Below are 15,236 nucleotides of genomic sequence, written 5' to 3' on the forward strand. Positions count from 1 at the left end.
GGACTGTGTTAATGAGGTATACTCCTCTCTACATCCCCCATGTTGCTGTAAGGACTGTGTTAATGAGGTATACTCCTCTCTACATCCCCCATGTTGCTGTAAGGACTGTGTTAATGAGGTATACTCCTCTCTACATCCCCCATGTTGCTGTAAGGACTGTGTTAATGAGGTATACTCCTCTCTACATCCCCCATGTTGCTGTAAGGACTGTGTTAATGAGGTATACTCCTCTCTACATCCCCCATGTTGCTGTAAGGACTGTGTTAATGAGGTATACTCCTCTCTACATCCCCCATGTTGCTGTAAGGACTGCGTTAATGAGGTATACTCCTCTCTACATCCCCCATGTTGCTGTAAGGACTGCGTTAATGAGGTATACTCCTCTCTACATCCCCCATGTTGCTGTAAGGACTGTGTTAATGAGGTATACTCCTCTCTACATCCCCCATGTTGCTGTAATGACTGTGTTAATGAGGTATACTCCTCTCTACATCCCCCATGTTGCTGTAAGGACTGTGTTAATGAGGTATACTCCTCTCTACATCCTCCGTGTTGCTGTAAGGACTGTGTTAATGAGGTATACTCCTCTCTACATCCCCCATGTTGCTGTAAGGACTGCGTTAATGAGGTATACTCCTCTCTACATCCCCCATGTTGCTGTAAGGACTGCGTTAATGAGGTATACTCCTCTCTACACCCCCCATGTTGCTGTAAGGACTGTGTTAATGAGGTATACTCCTCTCTACACCCCCCATGTTGCTGTAAGGACTGTGTTAATGAGGTATACTCCTCTGTGTTGCTGTAAGGACTGTGTTAATGAGGTATACTCCTCTCTACATCCCCTGTGTTGCTGTAAGGACTGTGTTAATGAGGTATCCTCCTCCATGTTGCTGTAAGGACTGTGTTAATGAGGTATACCCCTCTCTAAATCCCCGTGTTGCTGTAAGGACTGTGTTAATGAGGTATACTCCTCTCTACATCCCCCATGTTGCTGTAAGGACTGTGTTAATGAGGTATACTCCTCTCTACATCCTCCGTGTTGCTGTAAGGACTGTGTTAATGAGGTATACTCCTCTCTACATCCTCCGTGTTGCTGTAAGGACTGTGTTAATGAGGTATACTCCTCTCTACATCCCCCGTGTTGCTGTAAGGAGTGTATTAATGAGGTATACTCCTCTCTACATCCCCCGTGTTGCTGTAATGACTGTGTTAATGAGGTATCCTCCATGTTGCTGTAATGACTGTGTTAATGAGGTATCCTCATCTCTCTGCAGGGTGTTTCCTCTCTGTAGTTCTTCAAATGACTGATTAGGGTGGTGGGGGGTCCTTGGGAGGACATTGGACACAGTAACACACTAACACACACACTAGCAGTAACACACACTAGCAGTAACACTCACGGTAACAGTAACACACACGGTAACAGTAACACACACGGTAACAGTAACACACACGGTAACAGTAACACACACGGTAACAGTAACACTCACGGTAACAGTAACACTCACGGTAACAGTAACACTCACGGTAACAGTAACACTCACGGTAACAGTAACACTCACGGTAACAGTAACACTCACGGTAACAGTAACACTCACGGTAACAGTAACACTCACGGTAACAGTAACACTCAGAGTAACAGTAACACTCACGGTAACACACACGGTAACAGTAACACTCAGGGTAACAGTAACACTCATGGTAACAGTAACACTCATGGTAACAGTAACACACACGGTAACAGTAACACTCACGGTAGCAGTAACACACACGGTAACAGTAACACTCACGGTAACAGTAACACTCACGGTAACAGTAACACTCACGGTAGCAGTAACACACACGGTAACAGTAACACTCACGGTAACAGTAACACTCACGGTAACAGTAACACTCACGGTAACAGTAACACTCACGGTAACAGTAACACTCACGGTAACAGTAACACACACGGTAACAGTAACACTCACGGTAACAGTAACACTCACGGTAACAGTAACACTCACGGTAACAGTAACACTCACGGTAACAGTAACACTCACGGTAACAGTAACACTCACGGTAACAGTAACACTCAGAGTAACAGTAACACTCACGGTAACACACACGGTAACAGTAACACTCAGGGTAACAGTAACACTCATGGTAACAGTAACACTCATGGTAACAGTAACACACACGGTAACAGTAACACTCACGGTAGCAGTAACACACACGGTAACAGTAACACTCACGGTAACAGTAACACTCACGGTAACAGTAACACTCACGGTAGCAGTAACACACACGGTAACAGTAACACTCACGGTAACAGTAACACTCACGGTAACAGTAACACTCACGGTAACAGTAACACTCACGGTAACAGTAACACACACGGTAACAGTAACACTCACGGTAACAGTAACACTCACGGTAACAGTAACACTCACGGTAACACACACGGTAACAGTAACACACACGGTAACGGTAACACACACGGTAACAGTAACACTCACGGTAACAGTAACACACAGGGTAACAGTAACACTCACGGTAACAGTAACACACACGGTAACAGTAACACTCACGGTAGCAGTAACACTCACGGTAACAGTAACACACATGGTAACAGTAACACACACGGTAACAGTAACACTCACGGTAACAGTAACACTCACGGTAGCAGTAACACACACGGTAACAGTAACACTCACGGTAACAGTAACACTCACGGTAACAGTAACACTCACGGTAACAGTAACACACATGGTAACAGTAACACACACGGTAACAGTAACACTCACGGTAACAGTAACACTCACGGTAGCAGTAACACACACGGTAACAGTAACACACACGGTAACAGTAACACTCACGGTAACAGTAACACACACGGTAACAGTAACACTCACGGTAGCAGTAACACACACGGTAACAGTAACACTCACGGTAACAGTAACACACACGGTAACAGTAACACTCACGGTAACACTCACAGTAACAGTAACACACACGGTAACAGTAACACTCACGGTAACAGTAACACTCACGGTAACAGTAACACTCACGGTAACAGTAACACACACGGTAACAGTAACACTCACGGTAACAGTAACACTCACGGTAACAGTAACACACATGGTAACAGTAACACTCACGGTAACAGTAACACACACGGTAACAGTAACACACACGGTAACAGTAACACACACGGTAACAGTAACACACACGGTAACAGTAACACACACGGTAACAGTAACACTCACGGTAACAGTAACACACACGGTAACAGTAACACTCACGGTAACAGTAACACACACGGTAACAGTAACACACACGGTAACAGTAACACACACGGTAACAGTAACACACACGGTAACAGTAACACACAAGGTAACAGTAACACTCACTGTACTGTCAGGGTTCCTCCTCAGTAGAGCCAGTTAAATGGTTTTAGTTAGAGGCAGAACTGATGGGCCTGTTTGTCCTGAACAGGGAAGCATTTAGTGGGATAAACTTTGCTTGTGTGTGTGTGTGTGTGTGTGTGTGTGTGTGTGTGTGTGTGTGTGTGTGGGGATTGATGTTAGTGTGACGTTGAACAGGTGTAATAGCCTATGTGATCTGTGAGTGTGTGTGTCCATATGCATGTGTCGGGTGTGTGTGTGTGTGTTGGATATGTGTGTGTGTGTCCATATGCATGTGTCGGATGTGTGTGTGTCCATATGCATGTGTCGGATGTGTGTGTGTCCATATGCATGTGTCGGATGTGTGTGTGTCCATATGCATGTGTCGGATGTGTGTGTGTGTCCATATGCATGTGTCGGATGTGTGTGTGTCCATATGCATGTGTCGGATGTGTGTGTGTGTCCATATGCATGTGTCGGATGTGTGTGTGTGTCCATATGCATGTGTCGGATGTGTGTGTGTGTCCATATGCATGTGTCGGGTGTGTGTGTGTCCATATGCATGTGTCGGATGTGTGTGTGTCTGATGTGTGTGTGTGTCTGATGTATTGTATAAGGGAGTCAGGTCAGGGTGAAATGTAGAACATGATCAAAGAGAGACAGAGAGGTTTGATCTCTGAGAGACTGTTTTCCTCCCGCTCGATTTCATCCCCCTCTCCTCTCATCCCTCTCTCCTCTCATCCCTCTCCCCCCTCTCTCCTCCCTCTCTTCCATCTCTTCCCTCTCTCCTCACCTCCCTCTTCCCTCTCTCCTCTCCTCCCTCTCTCCCCTCTCCTCTCTCCTCCCTCTTTCCTCTCTCCTCTCCTCCCTCTTTCCTCTCTCCTCTCCTCCCTCTTCCCTTTCTCCTCCCCCTCTCTCCTCCCTCTTTCCTCTCTCCTCTAATCCCTCTTTCCTCTCTTCCCTCTCCTCCCTCTCTCATCTCTTCCCTCTCCTCCCTCTCTCCTCTCTTCCCTCTCCTTCCTCTCTCCTCTTCTGTCTCTTCCCTCTCTCTCTCCCTCCTCCTCTCTCCTCCCTCCTCTCTCTTTCTCGTCTCTCCCCTCTCCCTCCTTCTCTCTCCTCTCCTCTCCCTCCTTCTCTCCTTCCTCCTCTCTCTCCTCTCCCTCCTCATTTCTCTCTCCTCTATCCTCCTTTCTTTCTCCTCTCTCCTCTCTCTCTCCTCTCTCTCTCCTCTCTCTCGCCTCCTTTCTTTCTCCTCTCTCTCTCCTCTCTCCTCTCCCTCCTCCTCCTCCCTCCTTGTCTCTCCTCCTCCCTCATCTTTGATAGGAAGTGTCATCATCCATAATTATGAGGTAGAGGTCTGGATGAAGGAGGCTGTACACCTGTTCAACTCTCCCCTCGTCTCCCTCTCGCCACCTCTCTTCTCTTCTTTATCTTTGAAGCCCCTTCTCTCCCTCGTCTATGTCCCAAATCTCACACACACATACACACACTTCAAATGGCCTCTCAATAATGTAGTGATTGTGTTCTGTCTGAATGGGGCGATAATGGGACATATTCTTTCATGTTCTGTCGCTCTCTCTCTGTTTCTCTTTCTCTCTGTTTCTCTCCCTTCTTTCTTTCTCTCCTTTCTCTCTTTCTCTCTTTCTCTCTTTCTTTCTTTCTTTCTTTCTCTAAATTGCCTCTCAATAATGTAGTGATTGCAGAGATGGAGTTGTTTTGTGTTCTGATTGAATGGGAGGATAATGAGCCATATTCTTTCATGTTCTCTCTTTCTCTCTCTCTGTTTTTCTTTCTCTCTCTCAGTTTCTCTCTCTCTCTCTCTCTTTCTTCATGGCCTCTCAATAATGTAGTAATTGCAGAGAGGGAGTTGTATTCTGTCTGAATGGGAGGATAATGAGCCATATTCTTTCATGTTCGCTCTCTCTCTGCATGTTTATATCTGGGATGCCACGGCAACCACACAGGTTAGGAGGAGAGGCTAGTGTGTGTGTGGGGTATCCATGGAAACCAGGTCCCATGTGACGATGTGCTGGTTTTTCATTCAGATGGCAGATCAATGTTCCATGTATGTTAAGTGATGTTGTTTTGAGGAAGTGATGAACTTTAACATACCACTGGTGTCTCTGTCTCTGTGTCTGTCTGTGTCTCTGTCTCTGTGTGTGTGTCTCTCTGTGTGTGTGTCTCTCTGTGTGTGTCTCTCTCTGTGTGTGTGTCTCTCTGTGTGTGTGTCTCTGTGTGTGTGTGTCTCTGTGTGTGTGTGTCTCTGTGTGTGTGTCTCTCTGTGTGTGTGTCTCTGTGTGTGTGTCTCTCTGTGTGTGTGTGTCTCTCTCTGTGTGTGTCTCTCTCTGTGTGTGTCTCTCTCTGTGTGTGTCTCTCTCTGTGTGTGTGTCTCTCTGTGTGTGTGTCTCTCTGTGTGTGTGTCTGTGTGTGTGCGTCTCTCTGTGTGCGTCTCTCTGTGTGCGTCTGTCTCTGTGTGTGTCTCTCTCTGTGTGTGTGTCTCTCTCTGTGTGTGTGTCTCTCTCTGTGTGTGTGTCTCTCTCTGTGTGTGTGTCTCTCTCTGTGTGTGTCTCTCTGTGTGTGTGTGTGTGTCTCTGTGTGTGTGTGTTGTGTGTCTGTCTCTCTGTGTGTGGTGTCCTCTCCAGGTGTTTGAGTTCCTGATCAGGCTCCACTCTGCGGAGGCGGGTCAGGAGGAGGAGTTGTACCCTTACATCAGAACCCTGGTCCACTTCGACACACCAGAGTTCCTCAACGTTCTGGCCCTGGTGAGCCAAGTCTGGGAAACACTACAGAAAACTACAACCACACCTCAGAGAACTACAAGTACAACTCCACCCACACAGGGAGAGGTAGAAGCCTAGCATGGGTCTTACTTAGCCTATGAGGCAGCCAATCAAACAATCAATTCTTCAATTGATTGATTTGACCAATGAGGATCCAGCACACAACTAATTTAAGGATTGTTTTTAAAGGAGCACTGAGCACTTTTTCTATCGTTTCAGTCAACAGTCAATCAATCAGTCAATCAATCAATCAGTCAACAGTCAATCAATCAGTCAATCAGTCAATCAGTCAATCAATCAATCAGTCAATCAGTCAATCAATCAGTCAATCAATCAGTCAATCAATCAGTCAATCAATCAGTCAATCAATCAATCAGTCAACAGCCAATCAATCAGTCAACAGTCAATACAATCAGTCAACAGTCAATACAATCTGTCATTATGAATGATCACCCACTGACTCCGTCCGCCCGTCAGTCAGTTAACCAGCTGTACCAATCGTTCAGGTCTCTACAAGTCTACAGACACAGCTGGTCAGTCAACATGTAAGTAGGAGTCATTCTGTCACTTGGTTTGTTTTTCAACACATCAAGAGGTTCTGTCAGACTGTCTCTCTGCTTTCACCTTCTGATCAACCTGTTTGACTGACTCTTCCTGTTTTTAGTTAAACGCTTTGTGTGTCCGTGTGTGTGTGTGTGTCCGTGTGCGTGCGTGTGTTTCCGTGTGTGTGTGTGTGTGTGTCCGTGTGTGTGTGTCCGTGTGTGTGTGTGTGTGTGTGTCCGTGTGTGTGTGTGTGTGTGTCCGTGTGTGTGTGTGTGTGTGTGTCCGTGTGTGTGCGTGTGTGTCCGTGTGCGTGCGTGCGTGTGTGTCCGTGTGCGTGTGTGTGTGTCCGTGTGTGTGTCCGTGTGTGTGCGTCCGTGCGTGTGTGTGTGTGTGTCCGTGTGCGTGTGTGTGTGTGTCCGTCCGTGTGTGTGCGTGTCCGTGTGTGTGCGTGTGTGTGTGTGCGTGTGTGTCCGTGCCTGTGTGTGTGTGTGTGTGTGTGTCCGGCCAGCGGGGGGTAACAGTCCCAACATATTGTATTGTTCTTGTCCTCGTGCAGCTGACCTCGTGGTTTGTTTCTCTTTTGTTTCCACATTCTGTCTGTTCTCCGCCCTCCTCAGACGTTGGAGGACTTTAAGAATGACAAGCAGGCTCTGGAATACCAGCAGAGGATTGTAGACATTTTACTGAAGGTACAGCATCTCTCTCTATTTCAATTCAAGGGCTTTGTTGGCATGGGAACATATGTTTACATTGTCAAAGCAAGTGAACTAGATAACTTCCTCTCGTTTCTTCTCTTTCTCTCACCCTCTCTTTGACTGAACTTCCTCACTTTTCTCCTGATGTCCTCTCTCTCCTAATGTCCTCCCTCTCTCTTTGACTGAACTTCCTCTCTCTCTCCTGATGTCCTCTCTCCTCTTCCTCTTAATGTCTGAACTGTCTGTTCTCTCACGTCTTTACTCTTTTTCTCACTGAACTCTTCTGACCTCTGTCTCCCTTCTCCTCCCATCTCTAACTGTTCTGTTCTGACCTCTGTCTCCCTTCTCCTCCCATCTCTAACTGTTCTGACCTCTGTCTCTCTTTCTCCTCCCATCTCTAACTGTTCTGTTCTGACCTCTATCTCCCTTTCTCCTCCCATCTCTAACTGTTCTGACCTCTGTCTCCCTTCTCCTCCCATCTCTAACTGTTCTGACCTCTGTCTCTCTTTCTCCTCCCATCTCTAACTGTTCTGACCTCTGTCTCCCTTCTCCTCCCATCTCTAACTGTTCTCTTCTGACCTCTGTCTCCCTTCTCCTCCCATCTCTAACTGTTCTGTTCTGACCTCTGTCTCCCTTTCTCCTCCCATCTCTAACTGTTCTGACCTCTGTCTCCCTTTCTCCTCCCATCTCTAACTGTTCTGACCTCTGTCTCCCTTCTCCTCCCATCTCTAACTGTTCTCTTCTGACCTCTGTCTCCCTTCTCCTCCCATCTCTAACTGTTCTGTTCTGACCTCTGTCTCCCTTTCTCCTCCCATCTCTAACTGTTCTGACCTCTGTCTCCCTTTCTCCTCCCATCTCTAACTGTTCTGACCTCTGTCTCCCTTTCTCCTCCCATCTCTAACTGTTCTGTTCTGACCTCTGTCTCCCTTTCTCCTCCCATCTCTAACTGTTCTGTTCTGACCTCTGTCTCCCTTTCTCCTCCCATCTCTAACTGTTCTGTTCTGACCTCTGTCTCCCTTTCTCCTCCCATCTCTAACTGTTCTGTTCTGACCTCTGTCTCCCTTTCTCCTCCCATCTCTAACTGTTCTGTTCTGACCTCTGTCTCCCTTTCTCCTCCCATCTCTAACTGTTCTGTTCTGACCTCTGTCTCCCTTTCTCCTCCCATCTCTAACTGTTCTGACCTCTGTCTCCCTTTCTCCTCCCATCTCTAACTGTTCTGTTCTGACCTCTGTCTCCCTTTCTCCTCCCATCTCTAACTGTTCTGTTCTGACCTCTGTCTCTCTTTCTCCTCCCATCTCTAACTGTTCTGACCTCTGTCTCCCTTCTCCTCCCATCTCTAACTGTTATGTTCTGACCTCTGTCTCCCTTTCTCCTCCCATCTCTAACTGTTCTGACCTCTGTCTCCCTTTCTCCTCCCATCTCTAACTGTTCTGTTCTGACCTCTGTCTCCCTTTCTCCTCCCATCTCTAACTGTTCTGACCTCTGTCTCTCTTTCTCCTCCCATCTCTAACTGTTCTGACCTCTGTCTCCCTTTCTCCTCCCATCTCTAACTGTTCTGTTCTGACCTCTGTCTCCCTTTCTCCTCCCATCTCTAACTGTTCTGTTCTGACCTCTGTCTCCCTTTCTCCTCCCATCTCTAACTGTTCTGTTCTGACCTCTGTCTCCCTTTCTCCTCCCATCTCTAACTGTTCTGTTCTGACCTCTGTCTCCCTTTCTCCTCCCATCTCTAACTGTTCTGTTCTGACCTCTGTCTCCCTTTCTCCTCCCATCTCTAACTGTTCTGTTCTGACCTCTGTCTCCCTTTCTCCTCCCATCTCTAACTGTTCTGACCTCTGTCTCCCTTTCTCCTCCCATCTCTAACTGTTCTGTTCTGACCTCTGTCTCCCTTTCTCCTCCCATCTCTAACTGTTCTGTTCTGACCTCTGTCTCTCTTTCTCCTCCCATCTCTAACTGTTCTGACCTCTGTCTCCCTTCTCCTCCCATCTCTAACTGTTATGTTCTGACCTCTGTCTCCCTTTCTCCTCCCATCTCTAACTGTTCTGACCTCTGTCTCCCTTTCTCCTCCCATCTCTAACTGTTCTGTTCTGACCTCTGTCTCCCTTTCTCCTCCCATCTCTAACTGTTCTGACCTCTGTCTCTCTTTCTCCTCCCATCTCTAACTGTTCTGACCTCTGTCTCCCTTTCTCCTCCCATCTCTAACTGTTCTGACCTCTGTCTCCCTTTCTCCTCCCATCTCTAACTGTTCTGACCTCTGTCTCTCTTTCTTCTCCCATCTCTAACTGTTCTGACCTCTGTCTCCCTTTCTCCTCCCATCTCTAACTGTTCTGTTCTGACCTCTGTCTCCCTTTCTCCTCCCATCTCTAACTGTTCTGTTCTGACCTCTGTCTCCCTTTCTCCTCCCATCTCTAACTGTTCTGTTCTGACCTCTGTCTCTCTTTCTCCTCCCATCTCTAACTGTTCTGACCTCTGTCTCCCTTTCTCCTCCTATCTCTAACTGTTCTGTTCTGACCTCTGTCTCCCTTTCTCCTCCCATCTCTAACTGTTCTGTTCTGACCTCTGTCTCCCTTTCTCCTCCCATCTCTAACTGTTCTGACCTCTCTCTCTTTCTCCTCCCATCTCTAACTGTTCTGACCTCTGTCTCCCTTTCTCCTCCCATCTCTAACTGTTCTGTTCTGACCTCTGTCTCCCTTTCTCCTCCCATCTCTAACTGTTCTGACCTCTGTCTCCCTTTCTCCTCCCATCTCTAACTGTTCTGACCTCTGTCTCCCTTTCTCCTCCCATCTCTAACTGTTCTGTTCTGACCTCTGTCTCCCTTTCTCCTCCCATCTCTAACTGTTCTGTTCTGACCTCTGTCTCTCTTTCTCCTCCCATCTCTAACTGTTCTGACCTCTGTCTCCCTTCTCCTCCCATCTCTAACTGTTCTGTTCTGACCTCTGTCTCCCTTCTCCTCCCATCTCTAACTGTTATGTTCTGACCTCTGTCTCCCTTTCTCCTCCCATCTCTAACTGTTCTGACCTCTGTCTCCCTTTCTCCTCCCATCTCTAACTGTTCTGTTCTGACCTCTGTCTCCCTTTCTCCTCCCATCTCTAACTGTTCTGACCTCTGTCTCTCTTTCTCCTCCCATCTCTAACTGTTCTGACCTCTCTCTCTTTCTCCTCCCATCTCTAACTGTTCTGTTCTGACCTCTGTCTCCCTTTCTCCTCCCATCTCTAACTGTTCTGACCTCTGTCTCCCTTTCTCCTCCCATCTCTAACTGTTCTGACCTCTGTCTCCCTTTCTCCTCCCATCTCTAACTGTTCTGACCTCTGTCTCCCTTTCTCCTCCCATCTCTAACTGTTCTGACCTCTGTCTCCCTTTCTCCTCCCATCTCTAACTGTTCTGTTCTGACCTCTCTCTCTTTCTCCTCCCATCTCTAACTGTTCTGACCTCTGTCTCTCTTTCTCCTCCCATCTCTAACTGTTCTGACCTCTGTCTCCCTTTCTCCTCCCATCTCTAACTGTTCTGACCTCTGTCTCCCTTTCTCCTCCCATCTCTAACTGTTCTGACCTCTGTCTCCCTTTCTCCTCCCATCTCTAACTGTTCTGACCTCTGTCTCCCTTTCTCCTCCCATCTCTAACTGTTCTGACCTCTCTCTCTTTCTCCTCCCATCTCTAACTGTTCTGACCTCTGTCTCCCTTTCTCCTCCCATCTCTAACTGTTCTGACCTCTCTCTCTTTCTCCTCCCATCTCTAACTGTTCTGTTCTGACCTCTCTCTCTTTCTCCTCCCATCTCTAACTGTTCTGACCTCTGTCTCCCTTTCTCCTCCCATCTCTAACTGTTCTGACCTCTCTCTCTTTCTCCTCCCATCTCTAACTGTTCTGACCTCTTGTCTCTTTCTCCTCCCATCTCTAACTGTTCTGTTCCTGTCTGTCTGTTTCCAGGTGATGGTGGAGAACAGTGACTTCACTCCCTCTCAGGTGGGCTGTCTGTTTACCTTCCTGGCCCGCCAACTGGCCAAACCTGACAACACACTCTTCGTCAACAGGAAGCTCTTCGATCAGGTGACCACTTAGAGCAGGAAGTCTCTCAGACAGGTCCCTGGGGAGCCATTCCACATAGAGTTTGGACTCTACGCCTGTTACTAAACATCTTAGCAACCTGCACAAATATGATTCAGTAATAATGTGAGAGATGCAGCGAAGACACAACCATTGTTTTTCATCATACAATGTGTTATGTTCTGTGTTAAAGGGATAGATGTGTTCTGTGTTAAAGGGATAGATGTGTTCTGTGTTAAAGGGATAGATGTGTTCTGTGTTAAAGGGATAGATGTGTTCTGTGTTAAAGGGATAGATGTGTTCTGTGTTAAAGGGATAGATGTGTTCTGTGTTAAAGGGATAGATGTGTTATGTTCTGTGTTAAGGGACCTATCCCTTCGTCACCACCCAGCTACAGGATTCTACTCTGTGAATGTTCATTGGGCCTCAAGCGAGGAGTTGGCACTTAACACCTGGCTCCAAACAGCTGCTTCACACAGGAAGAGGATAGATGTGTTTATGTACTTAGTCATTCAATATTCTCAGTATAAAGCCTTCCTGTAGTGTGACTAACTGACTGGAGTCGTGTTCTATTGAAACTGGGCAGTAGGAGAACCTGGAGTAATGGTGTTCTATTGAAACTGGACAGTAGGAGAACCTGGAGTGGTGTTCTATTGAAACTGGGCAGTAGGAGAACCTGGAGTGGTGTTGTTCTATTGAAACTGGGCAGTAGGAGAACCTGGAGTGGTGTTGTGTTCTATTGAAACTGGGCAGTAGGAGAACCTGGAGTGGTGGTGTTCTATTGAAACTGGGCAGTAGGAGAACCTGGAGTGGTGTTGTTCTATTGAAACTGGGCAGTAGGAGAACCTGGAGTGGTGTTGTGTTCTATTGAAACTGGGCAGTAGGGGAACCTGGAGTGGTGTTGTGTTCTATTGAAACTGGGCAGTAGGAGAACCTGGAGTGGTGTTGTGTTCTATTGAAACTGGGCAGTAGGAGAACCTGGAGTGGTGTTGTGTTCTATTGAAACTGGGCAGTAGGAGAACCTGGAGTGGTGTTGTGTTCTATTGAAACTGGGCAGTAGGAGAACCTGGAGCCGTGTTGTGTTCTATTGAAACTGGGCAGTAGGAGAACCTGGAGCCGTGTTGTGTTCTATTGAAACTGGGCAGTAGGAGAACCTAGAGCCGTGTTGTGTTCTATTGAAACTGGGCAGTAGGAGAACCTGGAGTGGTGTTGTGTTCTATTGAAACTGGGCAGTAGGAGAACCTGGAGTGGTGTTGTGTTCTATTGAAACTGGGCAGTAGGAGAACCTGGAGTGGTGTTGTGTTCTATTGAAACTGGGCAGTAGGAGAACCTGGAGTGGTGTTGTGTTCTATTGAAACTGGGCAGTAGGAGAACCTGGAGTGGTGTTGTGTTCTATTGAAACTGGGCAGTAGGAGAACCTGGAGTGGTGTTGTGTTCTATTGAAACTGGGCAGTAGGAGAACCTGGAGCGGTGTTGTGTTCTATTGAAACTGGGCAGTAGGAGAACCTGGAGTGGTGTTGTGTTCTATTGAAACTGGGCAGTAGGAGAACCTGGAGTAGTGGTGTTCTATTGAAACTGGGCAGTAGGAGAACCTGGAGTGGTGTTGTGTTCTATTGAAACTGGGCAGTAGGAGAACCTGGAGTGGTGTTGTTCTATTGAAACTGGGCAGTAGGAGAACCTGGAGTGGTGTTGTTCTATTGAAACTGGGCAGTAGGAGAACCTGGAGTGGTGTTGTTCTATTGAAACTGGGCAGTAGGAGAACCTGGAGTGGTGTTGTGTTCTATTGAAACTGGGCAGTAGGAGAACCTGGAGTGGTGTTGTTCTATTGAAACTGGGCAGTAGGAGAACCTGGAGTGGTGTTGTTCTATTGAAACTGGGCAGTAGGAGAACCTGGAGTGGTGTTGCTCTATTGAAACTGGGCAGTAGGAGAACCTGGAGTGGTGGTGTTCTATTGAAACTGGGCAGTAGGAGAACCTGGAGTGGTGTTGTTCTATTGAAACTGGGCAGTAGGAGAACCTGGAGCGGTGTTGTGTTCTATTGAAACTGGGCAGTAGGAGAACCTGGAGCCGTGTTGTGTTCTATTGAAACTGGGCAGTAGGAGAACCTGGAGCGGTGTTGTGTTCTATTGAAACTGGGCAGTAGGAGAACCTGGAGTGGTGTTGTGTTCTATTGAAACTGGGCAGTAGGAGAACCTGGAGCGGTGTTGCGTTCTATTGAAACTGGGCAGTAGGAGAACCTGGAGTGGTGTTGTGTTCTATTGAAACTGGGCAGTAGGAGAACCTGGAGCGGTGTTGTGTTCTATTGAAACTGGGCAGTAGGAGAACCTGGAGTGGTGTTGTGTTCTATTGAAACTGGGCAGTAGGAGAACCTGGAGTGGTGTTGTGTTCTATTGAAACTGGGCAGTAGGAGAACCTGGAGTGGTGTTGTGTTCTATTGAAACTGGGCAGTAGGAGAACCTGGAGTGGTGTTGTGTTCTATTGAAACTGGGCAGTAGGAGAACCTGGAGCGGTGTTGTGTTCTATTGAAACTGGGCAGTAGGAGAACCTGGAGTGGTGTTGTGTTCTATTGAAACTGGGCAGTAGGAGAACCTGGAGCGGTGTTGCGTTCTATTGAAACTGGGCAGTAGGAGAACCTGGAGCCGTGTTGTGTTCTATTGAAACTGGGCAGTAGGAGAACCTAAAGCTATGTTTTGTGTTGTGGTTCTGTTGTTCCACAGGTTCTGGAGTTCCTGTGTAGTCCAGACGACGACACCAGACACACAGAGAGACAACAGGTAGACCACTCTGTCACTATAAGGTTCAGGACTAAAGTCGTGCGCTATTTACTTTTTCTAAGAGTAGCCTGTGGATTGGTCAGGTCATGTGATCCAGTAGAGGCTGTGATTGGTTCCCAGGTGCTGTTGGAACTGCTGCAGGTGGGAGGTGTGATACAGTTTGATGAGGGACGACTACTGGGACTGGCTGAGAAGGCAGAGTTGTGAGTTATCCTCTATTATCCTCTCTCTCTCTCTCTCTCTCTCTCTGTCTCTATGAATATACTTGTATATAATATATATACTATGTTCAACCACTATTAACTCCTCCCCCCCTCTCTCTCTCCCTCCTCCTCTCTCCCTCCCCCTCTCTCTCTCCCTCCTCCTCTCTCTCTCCCTCCTCCTCTCTCTCTCCCTCCCCCTCTCTCTCTCCCTCCCCCTCTCTCTCTCCCTCCCCCTCTCTCTCTCCCTCCCCCTCTCTCTCCCTCCCCCTCTCTCTCTCTCTCCCTCCTCCTCTCTCCCCCTCTCTCTCTCCCTCCTCCTCCTCCCTCTCCCTCCCCCTCTCTCCCTCCTCCTCTCTCCCTCCCCCTCTTTCTCTCCCTCCTCTCTCTCTCCCTCCTCCTCTCCCCCCTCTCTCCTCTCCCTCCCTCCTCTCTCTCCCCCTCTCTCTCTCCCTCCTCCTCTCCCTCTCTCTCTCCCTCCTCCTCTCTCCCCCTCTCTCCCTCCCCCTCTCTCCCTTCTACTCCTCTCTCCCTCCCCCTCTGTCCTCCTCTCAGCTACCAGATCTGTGAGTTTCTGTATGAGCAGAATCATCTGTATGATAAGATTCTGGACTGCTACCTCAGAGACCCTCTGAGAAAGGTAGTGTGCAGCGTACCACCCAGTAGACAGTAGGTTCTGACCCTTGTATGGATAAAGTTCACACTGGTCTTATTGACATGTCAACAGGAAGAGATCTTTAACTACATCCACAACCTGCTGTCCATGCCTGGCTACAGCTCAGAGGAGAAACACTGTGTCTGGGAGAAGGCCCTGCTGCACA

General features: G+C 47.8%; 1 protein-coding gene across 18 annotated transcripts in view; it reads left to right on the forward strand.

Moving 5' to 3' along the window:
• vps8 (VPS8 subunit of CORVET complex) overlaps positions 1-15,236 on the forward strand; it is a 109,308-nt gene that overhangs the window by 37,494 nt on the left and 56,578 nt on the right. For 4 of the 18 annotated variants that reach the window (XM_090207192.1, XM_090207201.1, XM_090207193.1 and 1 more), the window contains exons 25-32: positions 6,029-6,232; positions 6,673-6,711; positions 7,327-7,398; positions 11,326-11,445; positions 14,159-14,215; positions 14,336-14,418; positions 14,971-15,055; positions 15,143-15,236. The exon at positions 15,143-15,236 is cut by the window's right edge and continues 95 nt beyond it. In XM_090207192.1, the coding sequence (XP_090063318.1) occupies positions 6,029-6,232; positions 6,673-6,711; positions 7,327-7,398; positions 11,326-11,445; positions 14,159-14,215; positions 14,336-14,418; positions 14,971-15,055; positions 15,143-15,236 (754 nt within the window). The remainder of the gene's footprint in view (positions 1-6,028; positions 6,233-6,672; positions 6,712-7,326; positions 7,399-11,325; positions 11,446-14,158; positions 14,216-14,335; positions 14,419-14,970; positions 15,056-15,142) is intronic. The other 14 variants (XM_090207194.1, XM_090207204.1, XM_090207198.1 and 11 more) reach the window with 5 other exon arrangements.

The sequence above is a fragment of the Oncorhynchus mykiss genome, chromosome 18 (assembly GCF_057628025.1).
Source record: "Oncorhynchus mykiss isolate SJ-2025 chromosome 18, ASM5762802v1, whole genome shotgun sequence".
NCBI lineage: Eukaryota > Metazoa > Chordata > Actinopteri > Salmoniformes > Salmonidae > Oncorhynchus > Oncorhynchus mykiss.